Source organism: Hemitrygon akajei, chromosome 8 (genome assembly GCF_048418815.1).
Source record: "Hemitrygon akajei chromosome 8, sHemAka1.3, whole genome shotgun sequence".
Taxonomy (NCBI): Eukaryota; Metazoa; Chordata; class Chondrichthyes; order Myliobatiformes; family Dasyatidae; genus Hemitrygon; species Hemitrygon akajei.
Window position 1 is genome coordinate 120,687,123 of NC_133131.1, and position 19,135 is coordinate 120,706,257.

Genomic DNA, 19,135 nt, shown 5'->3' on the forward strand with positions numbered 1-19,135 from the left:
TTTAGAGTTTTCTTTGAAGAGGTTAAACAATAGGGTAGATGAGGGTAAGGTAGTATATGTAGTCCAATCGAAAAACCATTCAACAAGGTCTTGGATGGCAGGTGAGTCTGTAAGGTTAGGTCCGATGGAATCCATGTAACTCAAAGGTAGAAAGCAGAGGGTGGTGGTTGAAGTTTGTTTCTTGGAATGAAGGCCATTGACTATTGGTGTGATACAGAGGTTAATGTTGGAAGACCTTGTTATTTGTATTTATACAAATGACTTGGATGAGAAATTCAGAGATTCTGCAGATGCTAAAACTCAAGAGCAACACACACAAAATGCTGGAGGAACTCAGCATCTATGGAAATGAATGTACAGTCAACATTTTGGGCCAAGACCCTTCTTCAGGACTGGAAAAAAGGGGGAAGATGCCAAAATAAAAGGTGGGGGGGAAGGGGCAAGAAGAAGGACTAGCCAGAAGATGATAGGTAAAGCTAGGTAGTTGGGAAAGGTAAAGGGCTAGAGAGGAAGGAATCTGATAGGAGAGGAAAGTGGATCATAGGAGAAAGAGGAGCACCTCCTGTAGGATGTGATAGACAGGTGAGGAGAAGAGGAAAGAAGCCAGAGTGAGGAATAGAAGAAGAGAGAAGGGTAGGGAAAAGTTTTACCAGAAGGAGAAATCAATGTTCATACCATCAGGTTAGTGGCTACCCAGACAGAATAGGAAGTGTTACTCCTCCACCCTGAGAGTGGCCTCATCGTGGCAAAAGAGGAGGAATATCAGAATGGGAATGGGGATAAAATGATTGGCCACCAGAAAATTCCACTTTTGGCAGATGGAGCGGAGGTGCTTGACAAAGCTGTCCCCCAATTTACGTCGGGTCTCACCAATGTAGAGGAGGCCACATTGGGAGCATCAGATAAAATAGACGACCCCAACAGATTCACTCCCAGCCGTTCCTGGCATCTTCAAGCCTGAGTGCTTGAAACTGCAGTGAGCAAAACAATTCCAAACTGTCTTACTCTTATTTCTCACCAACTATCAGCAACAATAATCATTGCTTTTTGAACACAAACAAATGCAACTGACACTATTTAAAAACTGTTCACTCTAAGCATGGTGCAGTGGTTAATGGCCACACAACTTCACGTGGCTAATGCTAGTTGGGAACTGTTTAGTAACAGTCTCCTGTCCTAATTAAGTGAACATCATCCCGAAGGGAATTCCAGCTACTTTCCCGAATAGTTCTTTAAGAGTTGTCCCAAATAAGCAGCTGACCCGAATAAGCGATGGACCAATTAACCAGAATGCACTGTATATCCAATTAGCAGTTATGAATTTCAACATTCTTCACTAATTTACATTTCAAAGAGATATCATTTAAAATGTTTTCAATACAAATACCATATTGCTCTCTGTACTAAATTATGACTGAAGAAATTATGAGGATCAGATAAGTCATTTCGAAGGGGAAATGGAGGAAACAGTACCTCTGCCTGATGCTGTGTTTGTTCTGGCTGTGGCAGGTAATCTTGATTAGATTTGATAATTTTTGGAACTGCTAAAGGGTTCTCACATTCTTTGTCCTTTGCATCTTTTGTCTCTTGCAACTTAAGTTAAATATGTATCTCAGAAGTTACGTTTAACTTGGTAAAATCAGTGCTCATATTTGCTACTGCATTGCTGTGTAATCTCCAGTGTTCAAATCTACAACAGAAATTACTCCTTAAGGATCCAGTTATTTTAGACTTTGTAAAGATAAAGGATATTCATATGCTATGAACTTCAAGCTAAAAGGCCTTAATGATACCAAATATCAAATTTACCCACAGTTTTGTTCGCAACAGCACATTACCTGATTTTCATTTGGCTCAGAATTCAGTTCACAAACAGATCCTCCAGATTGATCTTCAACCTTCTCCCATACTGGTTTTTCTTGCTGAGCAATAATCAACGTATGTTTAGTTTCCTCTCCATTTTTGTGAAAGATTTCTTCCAGGAAAGACTTCTGCGGTGTAAGTTCAGCAAAGCCCGATTGTTCTGACTGACCAGACTCCAAATGATGACAACGAGGATCTCTTTCAGTCTGTAAACTGCCCGAAAGTTCAGATATATGCTTTTCTCTTAACATCTTAATTTCAGTTAATAAAGATTCTTTTTCTTGAATCAGATTAATCTGATTTTGTTGCAACTCGTCTCTTTCTGAGACAATAATTTTCATTGAATTTTGTAGTGAAATGATTTGCTCTATTAGATTTTCTTGTTGTTCGTTTTCCTTTAGCTTACTGGTCACAGTAAAATCTGGCTGTTTAGATTGACGTTCATTCTTTGCTTTTATCAAATTCATTTGGGACAGTTTACCTTCTTGGATCATCAGCTTCTGATTCTCTATTATGTCAGTTTTCTCACATCTTTCAATAGCCTGTTCCTTTAAAGACTTAAGCTCCTCTTTTAAATGCAAGATTTCATTTTGCCTTAAAATTAAGACCTCTGAAAGATCTGAAAGTCTCTCAGCTAGCTCTTTCTTGTCCTGTTGAGCTATTTCAAGCTTTTCCATGAGTTCAGTAGCATCCTTTTCAATGACTTCTCTGCTTCCTAAAATTTCAGATTGGCTACTGGAATCATCAAGAGTTTTGTCTAGCTTCATCTGTCTTATCACTGTGAAATCATCAGTGTCTTTCCTTGATTCTGAAAGCTGGAGTTGTTCACTTAAGGCCTTCAACTTTGTCTCATATTCAACTTCTTGCTTAAGCATTTTTTCTTCTATATCAAATTTCATTTTCAACAGGCAGTCATACTCATCACGCAATTCTTGAAAGTTAACTTCAAAATTTTTTTCTGCAAAGGAAAAAGTGTTTCTTTGCCTCTCAACTTCTTCTTTGAGCTGTCTCTCACGGGCTTCAAGGTGTTCATTAACCACAGTAAGCCTTTCTATTTGTCCTCTCATTTCTGAAAGATCCTGTTCGCTAAGCGATGTTAACTTACTCACTTCAGGTACAATTTGAGTTTTCAACTTCTCTTCCATTTCTTTTTTAATCTTTTTTAGGGCCTCATTTTCTTCCTGAAGCACAGTAATTTTTACCTTCATAGTTTCTTGTTCCTTAATCTGTTCTTCCAAAAGATTTCTTTTGGCTTGTAGCTCAAAGACTTCTTCTTCAAGTGTACTCTTTACTTTTTCATTTTTTCTTAGTGCTTTAATTTCCATTTCAAGTTCACTTATTTGCAAACGCATTTCAGCTTCCATGGAACTCTTCTGTGACAACTCTATTTCCTCTTTTAGTAAATTCACCTCACATAACAATTGATTATTTTTAATGACCATATTATCCTTTTCACAATTCACCTCTTCAATCTTCTTTCCAAGTTCTTTTTGCAAGCAGACCAATTGCTGACTCTGATTCAAAGCCATTTGCTCTTGAACAGTACACATTTTCAGCTTATGATCTCTTTCTAGATCTTCTTTCAGCTTACTTAGCTCTTCTTCATGGCTGAATAGAAGTTGAGTCCTTAATCTCTCCAATTCAGCTTCCTGAGATTCAGCCATTCTGTCCAAAACTTCATCTTTTTCTCTCTCCAGCATGTCAAGCTTAATTTTGTAGTTGGTAACTTCTGCTTCATGCTTAGACTCCAGTTCTTTATTAGATTCCAAAGCAGCATTAAGTTGGGCCTTCAACTGGTCAACCACGTCTTTCAGTTCTTCTACTTCCTGCATTTTGTACTTCTGATCTGTAATGTTTTCTGATGCTTTCCGCATTTGATCTTTAGTGAAATTCAGCTCTTCCAAAAGATCTTGGACTTGGTTCTGCAGCTCTATCTGTTTCTCAGAAGCTTTTTCTAACTGTTGTGTCATATCTTGCCTTATTTGGTCTCTTTGAAAATGAGAATCTCGTAATTTGGCATTTAATTCATTGATTGCCATATTTAACACATTAATTTGCTCTTCATTAACTAGGTTATTCACAGAATGACCCAGAGCCTTTTCCATTTCAGATTTATGATGCTCAGTAAGTTTTCTAATTTCCGAAGCATGTTGTTGCTGCAATTCTTGTTTCATTTGTACTATTTGTTTTCCATACATCTCATCCAATTCTGCCTGAAGTTGGTCCATCTTGCGTTGATTTTCTACTTCAATCCTTTGTACTGTTTCCAATTCAGATAAATTGCCCATATGGCAGCGTTTCTGGAGGGCCTCTACATTACCCATAAGGTGCTTTATTTCCTCTGATGACTGTCTTTCCCTTTGTTTTGAACTCATTAGTTCTATTTTTAGGTTCTCAGCTTCTTGATTCTTTTGCAAAATACGGTCATTTAAATCTTGAACTATTTTTTCTGAAGCAAGCATTTTATCTTTCAACAGTGATATGGCACTTTCATGACCCTTTATTGTTTGTTCAAGATATTCAATTAGTTGGGCTTGGTCAGTTTTTTCATTGGCATTCTGTAAAAAGGGAAAACAATCTAAGCATACACTTGCAAAACAAAGATCAGTGCCTGATCAGGTGAAGCAGCAATCTTGTACAAACAGGTTTAAATACAATTACATCATCCATGCCATTGGGCGAGAGTTCCAATACAGTCTAACAGCATATACGTATTTAAATAGAAAAGTGCATTCTTGGATTAATTATCTGGGATTATAATACAGGGAAAAATATCTCTTGCAGCTGACAGAAAGGCTAAACTCAATTTAATAAGTGCACATCATAACTGTAAACAAAGTACTATTGCACATTGTGGAACTTGACTTGCTGTACTTAAACAGACCAGAGCTTAGGTTGGTCTGGAATTTTGGTAGGATTACTAAAGCCATCAGCATTTACCATTATAATGAAGAAAGTGTTGCAGAAACTATTGAAAGGCACAAAGGCAATTAAAATGCAAAAACCCAAATCTGCTGTCAGTAATGCTCTGCTCCTCTGCAGGAAGCACTGTTACAACCTTCTTTGTTTCTACAGAAAGGAAATGAGTGCACTGGTGATGATACAGAGGAGATCTACCAGGGCATTTCTTGGGCTTGGAGCACCTCAGTTATGAGGAGACACTGAGCTTCTTTTTCCTTGGAGGAAAGGAGGGTAAAGAGGGACCTGAAGCATACCAAATTATGAGGGGCATGGTAGGGTTATTTGAGGGGAATTTTTTCCCCACAGTAGTGGAGGAATCTAAAACTAGAAGACATAGATATAGTGTATGAATTGAAAGTAGAATCTGTACCCCTATAAGGCAGTTAAAAATCAAGAAAATATTGTCCAAAGCCATGGTTGAGGCAGGGAGTCTGAACAAGCCATTGAACTGCTAAGATATAGAAGGCTACAGATGTTATTTAAATAGATGAATACTTGATTGCCAGCTTGTCTATAGTGTGCCAAAAGTGTTCTTTTTTGCTGTGTCGTATGACTCCTCTGTGTCATCACCAGTGCAATCATATCCTTTCTGTGTCTATATCAGAAAACTAATGAAAAATTAAAGAATACTCACAAACTATTCTCACATCAAATAACACTGAAAACATTACCCAAGATTCAACCAATGTACTACTGCATACTAAGACAGTTCCTGCTCAACAAGCTTTCAGCCCTAACACACTAGTTAGTTGACAATTATAAACACGAGGGCTCCCATAATTTTGCTTTTATGCTTAAACAAAAATAAAGAACATAAGTCACACAATTAATCAAATTGAAAAAGTACAGGATGGTTCCCTATTAAGAGGAAACAATGCCATTTATGAATATACTCAAGAAAGAGGCATACCGTTAATTGATCTTGAAGTTGAGCTTGCAAGTATTTTATTTGGTCTTGGCATTCCTGATTTATTTTTTGAAAAGTTTTCAGCTGTTGTTCCTGATCATCGATCTGCATTTGATATGCAACAAGTTGCTGCTTTGACTGAATTAGGTCAGCTGCTGTTGTACCGTGGCTAGTACTTCTCACTGCTTCACTGGCTTGCAACTTCATTTCACATAAATGAAGACATACAAATTTCAAATTGTTAGCTTCAAACAGAAAGCTAAAGAAATGAATACTAACTCAACAGTGAACCATTAATTAATTTACAAACATTTGTACTTGCATTATTGTTCGCAACCAATAGTTCACAGCTCCCCAATTACGCCATTGTTTAATACCTCGGGCTTCATGACCACAAATACTTGAGGGCCTTAAAGACTATCTGTAGTTGATGGTTCCTCACCTCCTGGTGCTGTCATATTATTGACTTGGCATAGATGCCCCAGTTACTTTGTCTCAGTAATTGGGAGAATGCCAATAATGATCAATATTGATAGACTTTTAAACAGCTTCTAAGGATTGCACTTGAAAACTCCATACTTACAACATAACATATTAGACAAAGTGGAAAAAAAATACAACTTTCCCAATAAACATGGAAAAACAGTGAAAAAAAATACCAGATCATTTTCTAAATTGTAATAGGGTATTAGAGATAATCTGCCTCGATGGATTACCTTCAGTGTCGTATTCAAGGGTAATGCCTACAGGCCACTGGATTTAATGTTTTTTCTCTACTGAGGTGAGCACAATATCACATAAAAGAACTAAGAAAATGAGAATGAGCTGCAAGATGAAACATTTAAATAAATGCACATTAGAAGCATGGATTCCTGTTCTATTACAGTAAAACTAACTGCTCAATGAAACTCCATGATATAATATAATAAATTAACAATTTGCTCTGGACAAGGGCGTGCAATTAGTGGAAAATGTGTTAATGGATATCCCAATGGAAAGTTCAAGGTCAAATTACCTTTCAGTTCGAGAGTTCTGGAAATGGGTGCAATCTTCTAATGTGCTGAGTTAAACCAGTTTTCAACTACACAAATCTTTTGCCCCTACACTGAGAGTTCTAGGCCTCAGAATTAATATTTTGAAAAGCTTAGTATCAATACTGTAAGCTAACAAAACACATAAAATGCTGGAAGAACTCAGCAGTCCAGGCAACATCTATGGGTATGGAAAAAAGTACAGTCGATGTTTTGGGCCTAGACCCTGCTTGTGTGTGTTGCTTGGATTTCCAGCATCTGCAGATTTTCTTTTGTTCGTGACTGCAAGCTAACAATTACCAAGGCTTCAGATTCAGATTGAATCATATGTCATATTACTACTTCCTATTACTTGTTATTTTGTATGTATATACAAACAATTAATTCATATTTCTAACTCTGCCACGGATGGTCATAGTGAAAGGAGGAGGTTTGTGCATGGGGTTAGCAACTTCGTCCCGTAAAAATGCAAAGGTACAGAAACACCAACAGAAGCTCCAAAGATCTCATCCCTGGGAGAGGAATGACCTTCGAAGATGGGCTACACCTGGGGACAACTTGATAAACTGACCTAGGACAGAGAACTCCGGCAAACTGCAGTCTGCAGCCTATGCCCCAGTAGAGGTGATGGGCTTAAGAAGAAGAATAAATTATTTCTCTCATGAAATGCAAATAAAATATCTGACTTGCTTAAGAGATGTTAAGATTGTGTTGGCCACGGCTGAATTGCTAGTTGAGATGCTATTCCAGTTTCACCATTCTCTTTGAAAGGTGTGTTAAGAAATTTTACATACATCAACTGTCAGAAATTAGATGTTCCGACAATTTTTAACATTCTCTCATTACGGAACGGTCTGTCCAGATTATGTTCACTTCTTGAGGCAAAGACCGAGTCCCATTCCCCTGTATTAGCAGAGTGTTTAATGCATCAGAATCAGAATCAGATTTATTATTTTCATGTATCATGAAATTTGTTAACTTAGCAGCAGCAGTTCAATGCAATACATAATCTAGCAGAGAGAGAAAAATAAGTAAATTAATCAAAGTATACGTATATTGAATAGATTAAAAATGGTGCAAAAACATAAATAATATATATTTACAAAGTGAGGTAGTGTTCAAGGGTTCAATGTCCATTTAGGAATCAGATGGTAGAGGGGAAGAAGCTGTTCTTGAGTTGCTAAGTGAGTGTCTTCAGGCTTCTGTACCTCCTACCTGCCTGATGGTAACAGTGAGGAAAGGGCATGCCCTGGGTGCTGGGAGTCCTTAATAATGGACACTGCCTTTCTGAGACACCACTCCTTGAAGATGTCCTGGGTACTTTGTAGGCTAGTACCCTAGATGAAGCCATCTAATTTTAAGAAACCCCTGCAGCTTCTTTCGGTCCTGTGCAGTAGCCCCTCTATACCAGACAGCGATGCAGCCTGGGCCTCTCTGTGCGTGGAGCAGGGAAAAACGTGGACTGAGCTTTTTAACATTATAGGAGCAGCAAAGATAAGAGTTTACCTGTTGAAACTGAATTTGTAGCTTTTGACTTTGTTCTGTCAAGTCCAAAAATTCTTGCAGAATCTCATCCTTTTCCTTCCTTGCTTGTTGTAGCTTATCAGTAAGTTGAGTTATAATACCATCTCTCTGCTTAATTGCAGCTTCAAAATCCTGTAGCTGTCCAAAGAATTTTACAGTATAAATATCACTACTTATTTATAAAATAAAATAACCAGCCTTGAATTTCTTACATCCAACTTTCTACATCTTCAGACTTTGCACCTTTGGCACAGCACAGCTTCTTGGCACTGATAGTGTCACATAAGATTAATAAAGCTCAACATTACCACATTTGAAGGAAATGCATAATATTTTCTTTCTCACTAGTAAAGCTGTCACCAGACCTGTAAATAAATGCAAAATTAAATAAAAGGTTTACCCATTTAAAAGAAAAATGCACCATATTTTCTCCCACACCCCCCCACATGGACTTATCATATCAACTCCCCCCAGCACACTACCGCTCACTGTGGGAACCCTATTCTAGTCTGTCTCTGAAAAGTGCAACACCTGGAATTAAATTCCATTTGATATTCCTTGGTTCACTTACCCAGCTGATCCAAGATCGCTTTTTAAATACTGATAATGATTTTTACCTTCTACGACTAGGATGAAGATGTGGATGGGTGGGTTATTAAGTCTGCAGATAAGGCTTGGTGTCATTGTTGACAGTACAGAAGATAGCCAAAGGTAAAAGCAAAACATAGTCTGATTGCAGATATGGGCAGAGAAATGGTAGATGGAGTGCAAGCTGTTTCACTTTGGGAGATCAAATATAAAAGGACAGGACCATGTTAGTGGCACAACCATTATCAATATTGGTGCATAGAAGGATCTTGGGGTACAAGCCCACAGCCAGGGTATTGAGTATAGCAATTAGGATATTATGTTGCAGTTATACAGTCATTAGTGAGGCTGCATTTGGAGTACTTTTTGATCACCCTGTTGTAGGAAAGACATAACTAAACTGTAAAGTGTGCAGAAAAGATTTACAAGGACGTTGCCAGGACTACAGCACCTGAGTTATAGAGAGAAATTGGTCAGGCTAAATCTTTATTCCTTTGAACATGGGAAAATGAGGGGTGACCTTATAAAAATGTTTACAACTATAAAGGCATAGATAAGGTGGATGGTAACAGCCTTTTCCCAAAGATAGGGAGATTCTCAACTAGAGAGCAAAAAATTAAGGCGTGAGGGTAAATATTTAAAAGAGACCCATGGGGCAACTTTTTCCAGACAGTGGATGGTGAGCATTTGGAACAAGCAGTCAAAGGCAGTGGCTGAAGCAGGTGCAATAGTACCAATGACAGACATCCCACCCTGCAAAAACTCATTTCAGGGAGGTGGCACCCCCAACCCTGCAACCCCATATCCCTCTCCCCCACTCCAGTTGACCTCCAAGGGTGTATGTAATACTTTGTTTAGTGATTTTGTCTAATCTGTAAACCAAGTTGGGTATATGCAGAAAATGTGACATTAAAATATGTACTTATATTATCATGAAGTCATTTTTTTATTCTATTACAACTTTAAACAAATCTACAGGGAGTTTGGCCTCATCACGTAGGACATCAATATAGTAGCTCCTTAGCAGCTAGCCAGCTAGTTGAAATAACATTAGCTATGCTAATGAATGAATGACACCTGTAAAACTCACCTTAACATGTCTTTTACATTTTATCCCACCATGGGTAATAGAAAAGTCACTGTTGCAAACTGTGCAGTGAGCAACACTGTCATTATTTTTGAGGTTGACTGTAAAGCCCGCCCACAGAGAAAACTGATAGGTCTACTTGGAACGAAGAGAGACCAATCAGGATGCTCCCTCTCGCTCTTCCTCTCCCTCTCAAAAAAATCAATTTCCGGGATATTGTATATAATTTGTGGGCGTCAAGGAGCCGCTATCAATATGCAGGAGACTCCTGGAACTTCTGGGAGAGGTGGGATGTCTGCATTGAAGAACTATGATTGATTCATGTAGGGGTGGGGGTTTAGAGCACTATGGATTAAACCTAGTAAATTGGGACTAACTGGGTAGGCACCATGGTCGGCGTGGACTCACTGAGCAGAAAGGTCTGTATCCATTCTGTGGAGCTCTATGACTCTATAACATTGTGGGTTGGAGGGTCTATTCTTGTGCTGTACTGTTTTACGTTCTATGTAACAGCCCAATCACACAGAAAAAAAATTACTGGTGGTTAACTTTAATTTTTACATCTGTATTTATATATCTCTACCACTTACAATAAATTTTCTGGTAATAAAAGAATGTGCAGGATATAAGTAACATTTTTAAATTTCTTATATTACATTTTTCTTATTCCTATTTTTCAATGCAAATGAAATATTTCTTTGAAGAGCACTTTTGCACTTGTCAAAAATAACTACAATATCAAAATTATTAGGGGCTGGGTCCAATAGCTTCAAATGTATATAACAAATCTATATTTGTTAACAACAAAAGAAAAGAAATAACTTGTGATCCAATAATTTACAAACATTTCCTATATTCCTCTCATAAAACTAAGTATCCAACCCATGAGCAGAGAGAAGAGCAAATCAGATAAGTGATTTGATCACTTCTCCTCAATTGTTTCACATTTTGCTTGCCATCTCTTGCCATATCCTTCCCCTCACCCTTTATACTGGCCATCTTGCCTCTATTCTATCGGTCCAGGTGAAAAGTCTTAACTTGAAACATTGGCTTCCCACTTCCTTGCTGGAACTGCTGAGTTTTTTCCAGCAATTTGTTTTTTGCAGCAGACATAAACGGGTTACTTTTGTGTTCAGATGTTGTAGGGAATGGTGCTGGGCCCCATCTATTCACAAATCTATATCATGCCTTACATTCAAGTCCGCTGACAATTTGAAGCTGGGTACAACACAAGAATGCAGAAACTTCAAGTGATATAGGCATGCTAATTAGGAAAAAACTTGGCAGTTGAAAATACTGTGTAAAAATGTGAGGTCATTCAACTTTCTGGAAAAATTGCCATACAGAAGCAGAACTAACCTGTCCTTGGTTCCATTAATTTTTTTCTTCTCAAGAGAGGTATATATCCTTTCAATTTCCTTCATAGGTTTGCTCAATGTTTCCTACATACATACATCTTCAGTCCTCAAATTTAATACTTTTTGTCATTAACTTGACAAGTTAGTTTGGCACTTGATGATATAGTATTTGAACTTTTCCCCTTGTGGGTAAGTATCACTGTCAATTCATTCACTACAAACAAGCAATCAATGCTGTGGTAGTCACTCCACTCCACTCTAGTTGGGATTATAACTTGCATTAAGTTTCCCTTTCCCTTTGTCTCCATGCCTTCAGCAGCTCCAGCACTTGAACTTGCTGTCTTTTAGAGAGCGTGGTCTGGACTAAAAGGAATTTGGGTCACAAGTGGGAGTGGATGTGTTATACCTAGTGATACTGGATGCAACTATTACTACTAGTTCTTTGGTTGTACTGCTGTCAGATGCCTCACTGGGAATATAGTACTTTGAGTTTTATCACAGTTTCATAAAACCTTGACCAAGTTCAAATTTGTAAATGCACTGTATGTCACCATATACTACCCTGAGATTCATTTTTTAGCAGGTATTCACAGTAAATAGAAAGAAATACAGTAGAATCAATGAAAAACTACACACAGAAACAGGCCAAAAAAAAACAATGAACAAAAGACAACTAACTGCAAATACAAAAAGAAAATAACGATAAATAAATAAATAAACAAACAAATAAACAATAAATATCAAGAATACAAGTTGCAGAGTCCTTTAAAGTGAGTCCAGTGGTTTTGGAATCATTTCAGTGTTGGGATGATTGAAGTTATCTCCTCTAGTTCAAGAGCCTGCTGGTTGAAGGGTAATAATTGTTCCTGAACTTGGTGGCATGGGTCCTGAGGCTCCTGTACCTTCATCCCGATGGCAGCAGCGAGAAGAGAGCATGGCCTGGATGGTGGGGTCCTTGATGTTGGATGTTGCTTTCCTGTGACTGCGCACCTTGCAAATGTGCTCAATGGTGAGCGGTCTTTACCTGTGATGCACTGGGTTGTATCCACTACTTTTTTTTTTACAGTTTTATCCCCATTCAAGGTCGTTGGTGTTTCATATCAGGCTGTGATACAATCAGTCAGTATATCCTCCAGCACACATCTATAGAAGTTTGTCAAAATTTTAGATGACACGCCAAATCTGTGCAAACTTCTATGGAAGTAGAGGTGCTGCAGGGCCTTCTTTGTATATGCTGTACCCAGGACAGATCCTCTGAAAGGATAATGCAGAGGAATTTCAAGTTGCTGACTCTCTCTATCTCTGATCTCCTGATGGGGACTTGCTCGTGACCTGTTTCCTCCACCTGTAGTCAATAACTAGCTCTTTGGTTTTGCTGATATTGAACGACAGTTTGTTGCTGTGACACCATTTGACCAGATTCTCAATCTCTCTCCTATATGTTGATTTGACACCACCTCTGATTCAGCCAACAACAGAAGTGGCAGCAGCAAACTTAAATATGACCTTAGAGCTGTACTTAGCCTCGTAGTCATAAGCATAAAGCGCGTAGAGCAGGGGCTGAGCACACGGTTTGTGGTGCACCTGTGCTGATGGTGACTGTGGAGGAAGTGTTGTCAAGGACAAGGAAAATAACTTTACTTTCCAGAATGTGTAGAATAATGTTTTAGCATTGAAATAGATTCTAGATATGTATTATAAAGTGGAAACAAAGGAAGTGCCCCACTAATGTAATTGCTTACAAATAAAAAAATTATTGAAGTTAAATATAGCTCACATAACTTGTAAACCCACATGGATAAACTTCCACCAATCACATCCTAATCACCTAGGAAAGACCAACCGACTGCCAGAAAACCATACGAATGAAAATCATTAAAATAATTAAAAGTTACGAAATGTTAATTAGGAATAAGAACATTCAGAACTTAGGTGACCAGCTGGAAATAGAAGTTAATTTTATATTTTGACTTCCAGAAGATATGATTTAATCAAGTATGAGGCAAAAATTTTTACAAGTATGAGCCGTGTGAGACTAGGGTGAATCAGGTGCGATGGTGGAAAAGCGTGCATGGAGTTGGAGGAGGTAGCTAGCGGAGGTACTTAATGAATACTTTGCTTCAATATCCACCAGGGAAAAAGACCTTGGGAATTGTGGGGATGAAATGCTTGAGCATATAGACATTAAGAAAGAGGATGCAAAAAGCATTAAGTTAGATAAATCACCAGGACCAGATGAGATATACCCCAGGCTACTGTGGGAGTTGAGGGAGGAGATTGCTGAGCCTCTTGCGATGATCTTTTCATCATCAATGATTCGGGAGAGGTTCTGGAGGATTGGAGGGTTGCAAATTTTGTTCCCTTGTTCAAGAAAAGGAGTAGAGATAGCCCAAGAAATTATAGACCAGGGAGTCTGACTTCAGTGGTGGGCAAGTTGTTGCAGAAGATCCTGAGAGACAGGATTTATGAACATTTGGGGAGACATAATCTGATTAGGGATAGTCAGCATGACTATAGAGAGTGCAGAGAAGATTTACAAAGATGTTGCCTGGATTGGGAGGCGTACCTTATGAGAATAGATTGAGTGAACTTGGCCTTTTCTCCTTAGAGCGATGGGAGGATTAGAGGTGACCCTTTAGAGGTGTACAAGATGATGAGAGGCATTGATCGTGTGGATAGCCAGAGGCTTCTTCCCAGGGCTGAAATGGCTAAAACAAGGGGGCGTAGTTTTAAGGTGTTTGGAAATAGGTACGGAGGGGATGTCAGGGGTAAGTTTTTCCACACAGGGAGTGGTGGGTGCGTGGAAGACACTGCTGGCAACAGCAGTGAAAGCAGATACAATAGGGTCTTTTTAGATAAGTAGATGGAACTTAGAAAAATAGAGGGCTATGTGCTAGGGAAATACTAGACAGTTTCTGCAGCAGGTTACATGGTCAGCATAACATTGTGGGCTGAAGGACCTGTAATGTGCTGTAGATTTCTATGTTAAGTAAATAGAGCTCAGCAAGTAATATATTGATTCAACAGAAAATAATAAATTTTTACGAAAACTACAATAAATAGATAATTACGGATAGTTATTTATTTAAAACACAAACATTTGACAAGTGGGAATTATGAATATTTACCTGTTGTAAACCTCCTGCATCATTCAATTCTTCAGGCTCCCTGTTCAGCTCTTCAGCCTCCTCATGTTTTGTCGTTAAATCATCGTCCATTAGCTCGAGTCTATTCTGAAATGGCTGAGTATCATGCTCAGAGCAGATGTCTGATATGCTAAATTCCTCTTCCTAAAAAAATTAAAATTAATTTAAAATCTACAAGGCATGATTTAGGATTTTCAAAGAGAAGAAGCCATAAACAGGGAAAAAGACACTTATTAGGAGGAGGTTTAATAGAAAATCATGCAGCCACAAATATCACTATAGCAACTATTGTTGTTAGCAATTTGCACCTCAACAGCTTCAAATGTGTCTATTTTTCAACCGATGGGACTCGGATAAAACATTTAACACAATATTGTTAAGTCAGTGCCATTTCTTGTGGATGCTCAGGAAATATTACAATATAGTTACATCATCCTATATTAAATTTGCCAGATATTTTTCTCATCTCCAACATCAGAAATTTGAATATTATTTAAGATTTTCACAACTAGTAAGAATAATTCTGTAGAAATTACCACCAAATAACATAAGCACTTCTAATAATTGTATTATTCAATATTCTGAAAGGGGACAACAATATTCAGGCATGGTTTGTACAAAGGTAACTATATTATTGCACATACTTTATGACAGCAGCATGTTTTTGCCTCATTAAGGAGAAATACTAAAGTCCTGTTTTTAACATCTTACAAACGTCATGCATGTATAGAAATCAGAACAGAATTAGGTGGGTGACCCTGAATTTCCAGCTGACTGCATCTTAATGCACCATCCCAATCTAACAGGTCCTCCAGCACTGATATAAAAAGATTAATGTAAAGCATTTCATCTTCAATTTAGGCACAGGTTCAATATCAAGTGTTGCAACTTCAGGTATTTGTATCAGATCTGACTTTTGCAACGTTGACATCCTTTGCTTGTTCTCCCTTTCTAACAGTACAATTAATCCATTAATTGAATGCCTAGGCTTGCAGCTCACCCCCACAATAACTCAGCAGTTATCTGTTCTTATCAGAGAGATTACCCTCACCCTATCCATCCCTGCCTCACCCACTCTACAAATTATAATTAACTTGCCTTCTCTTCTTCTGTTCTGTTGAATGATCGTTGACTAAAATGATAGATTTACTTCTTCATCCATAGATGCTGCATGACCCGCTGAATGCTCCTAATAATTTTGGTTATCATTTTAGATTTCTAGTGTCTGCTGTTTTTTGACTGTTGTCCTCCCCTCGTGCTCACAATCCATTATTATTTTTAGGAGATATTTCAAGTTTTGTCAGCATCCATAAACTAATTAAGATTTAACATTCCAAGAAAGGAGACTAAGTTCAACATAATAAAAATAATATATCTCATGAAGATATGTACTGATGTTTTAAATCAATCCTTTTAAAATGATATTTTACTCTGATACAAGTCAAAAATGTTCAGTAATAATAACTGAATCATGGATACAAAGTATTTTTAAATCATAACTATGCCTTCTGATAAATTGTATTCAGAGTAATTGTACATAATCTCATTAATTTGAAAAATCTAGATATCCCAGTATTAATTAATTGTATTACACTTAGTTCACACAAAAAATGGCAACTGCTTATTAAATCATTTTCTAAAGCAGCAAGAAACAAAGAGTCAGTAGAGATTCTCCCAATGAAGTAAAGAAGCACATACATTGAAGGTTAGTATATAGAAAGTGCAATAGTTTGCTAATGTTAAAGACATTCTTAACCACATTGCTATGCAAAAGGGCTGAAAATTGTCACTGTATTTTTGGGTGAATAAAGGCAATGATGATAAGGATTATTAATGTGGCTAAATTTATTTTCCATTTTTAATTACTACTGCCAACAATGTTCCAATCAGGTGGAGGATGCCAATTGTGTCTCCAACATTATTCTAGCTCAACAGCCATCTTAAGTAACGTCTTAAAGGGAGTGCCCTTAACTGCATTTAAGTGTTTCTCTGCATTATTCAATTTTATTATCTCCCTTCAAGTTGTCAATGAATGATGCAGATTGGATTAATTTTGAAAAAAAAACTACTTTAACAAGCTTCTTTGAATTACTTAATTCCTGACTGTGGGTGGTTATATGGAATTACACACCGTGAACCATTTCAGCCATAGTTGGGGGGGGGGGTGTGGGGTGAGAGGAAACATTTCAGCAGCTATGGTTAAAAATGCAAATATGTCATTAAGTTGTTTTTCTTCATACTGTACCCTTGTCATATCTTCTGCTTTAAATAGTATTTCTTGTTGCACTGTACAACCATTTCCCTGTTCAAACCAAACAATTACTTTAAGAGTATCCTCTCATCAATTCTCCCCAAAATAATATGAGAACCACGCAATGACGTTTATTAACAAACAGTGAAACACCATATATACCATTCCCATCCATTTCTCTATACATTTTCTAACTTAGAAGTGAGTTAAGTCTCCTAAAGCCCACTTTGAAAACATTATTGTAGCTTCTCGTGTTCATAAGCTGTAAAGAATCAATAAAAACGATTTATAACAGGGCAGATGAACAATTAAAAATGTATAATCATGATTAATCAATCTACTAAAAAACAACTTATTCATGTTTGAATCACACTAGTAGACAATAAAAGGATAACATTTTTGAATTATTTAAAGTAAAATACATTTTGCTAACCAACTATTAAACAACAACATTTGTTGCCTAGTAAACACCATAATAAAAAGATACTACTTTTCTTCAAATCCATCTGTTGGTTTGACCCTTCTTCTGTAACCTCTACAAGCTCAAAAGCCCTTAGCCATTTACATGGCAAGAACTCTGACATTTTGTCAGTCCCCAATTTCTTTTACCTACCACTGGAGTCCTGATGAAAGGGTTAAAGACAGCAATGAATTATCTAATATTTCTTACCGTTTTCTCAAACAAATAAACTTCAACTACTTCTGGTCTGTTAATGTTAGAAAATATATCCACAGTGCATTTCGACAGCCCCTCCTCACTTCGTTTGCATTAAAATTTATGTACAAAGTCTTTTCATATCAACCTATATTCAACCCATTATTATTTATAACTATTTACATTTTCAGGTTTTGAACTCAAACTTTCCAACATTTCTTCTTTATTAAACATGAAACATGCTTGAATTTGTACCTTTTGGCTGCTAAACATTCCTAGTTCCTCAACTACAGTCCGATTTACCAAAATTTTCATTTTCATTTTATCGAAAGCAGATCTTTGCTTCTTGCTGTACATTGCTTATCCTTTCCCCTGTGTGACACCCTTATCCTTAATGTCTCTTTATCCTTTTCAATTTTTACACTTCGCCTAATTATATTGGATTGCAAATTTAACTCTTATTTATTTGCTCGGTTTTTCTTCCGCCAACAACACAGCATTATTTGTATGCAATTATCCAGAAATTAATGGTGAGGAATAGATATCCTTCAAGTTGTGAATTGCTGCATACTTGCTGGATTATCTGCTTGATCTGCTCTTAGGTTTGCAGGAGTCAACGTCAACCTTGAAAATTGTAGTCCTATAATAATCCTTCAAATACCATTTTTATAATAATGAAAGAATTTTTTGATTTTAAGCATTTGCATACATTTGAGTACAAAGATCTCCGTTTGTGAAAGAGATATTGAGCTGATCGCCGTGAGTATGAGGCCATATTACCTGCCTCGAGAATTCGCAAGCGTCATTGTTGTGAATGTGTATGTCCCGCCGCGTGCCGACGCAACGGTAGCGTGTGACATCATCAGCTCCGCTGTTGCTAGGCTTCAGACACAGCACCCTGAGGCACTGGTGATAATTACAGGGGACTTCAACCATGTGACTTTGGACAAGACACTACCTGCTTTCTCCCAGTACGTGGATTGCTACACCAGGGGTAATAGGACTATTGACCTACTGTATGCAAACGTAGAGGAGGCATATAGTGCATCCCCACTGCCTTCATTGGGGAAAGCTGATCACAACCTGGTTTTGTTACAGCCCAGATATAAATCAATTGTGATGAGGCATCCCACTACCACACGCTCTTTTAGGAAGTGGACTCCTGAAGCTGAACAGGCCCTGAGAGACTGCTTCGGTACTACTAACTAGGATGTACTGCAAGGGGGGCTCTGTGGGGGCGTTGAGGAGGTCACTGAATGCACAACAGACTATATTAACTTTTGTGTGGATGCAGTTGTCCCTGTTAGAACTGTTCGCTGCTATCCCAATAATAAGCCCTGGATCACTAGTCACATCAAAGGCCTCCTAAACCAGAAGAAGAGGGCCTTTAAAGATGGTGATCGGTTGGAGCTTAAAAGAGTTCAGAAGGAACTCAGAGTACAGATAAGGGGGGCAAAGGAGCAGTATAGGAGGAAGCTAGAACAAAAGCTGCAGAAAAAAAGCATGAAGGAGGTGTGGGATGGGATGAAGATCATCACCGGATGCGGTGCAAAGCGGAGGGCGAACATAAGTGGAGATGTGGAGAAAGCGAACCAGCTGAACAACTTCTTCAACAGGTTCGACAGCTCAATCTCATCCTCACCGCAGAAATCCACACCAGGCTTACTTCCCTCACAGGAAAATAGCCACTCACAGGAGACCTTGCCCACGCCCAGGATTACGGCTGCACAGGTGGAAGGTCAACTGAGGAAGATCTGTACCAGC

At 38.0% G+C, this 19,135-nt stretch overlaps 1 protein-coding gene across 4 annotated transcripts in view; it reads right to left on the reverse strand.

Annotated features, from left to right (window-relative positions):
- Positions 1 to 19,135, reverse strand: part of akap9 (A kinase (PRKA) anchor protein 9) — a 206,028-nt gene that overhangs the window by 165,306 nt on the left and 21,587 nt on the right. For 3 of the 4 annotated variants that reach the window (XM_073054489.1, XM_073054487.1, XM_073054486.1), the window contains exons 4-8: positions 16,711 to 16,767; positions 14,448 to 14,609; positions 8,269 to 8,424; positions 5,735 to 5,932; positions 1,839 to 4,421 (exon numbers count right to left, since the gene is read on the reverse strand). In XM_073054489.1, coding sequence (XP_072910590.1) covers positions 1,839 to 4,421; positions 5,735 to 5,932; positions 8,269 to 8,424; positions 14,448 to 14,609; positions 16,711 to 16,767 — 3,156 coding nt within the window. The remainder of the gene's footprint in view (positions 1 to 1,838; positions 4,422 to 5,734; positions 5,933 to 8,268; positions 8,425 to 14,447; positions 14,610 to 16,710; positions 16,768 to 19,135) is intronic. The other variant, XM_073054488.1, reaches the window with a different exon arrangement.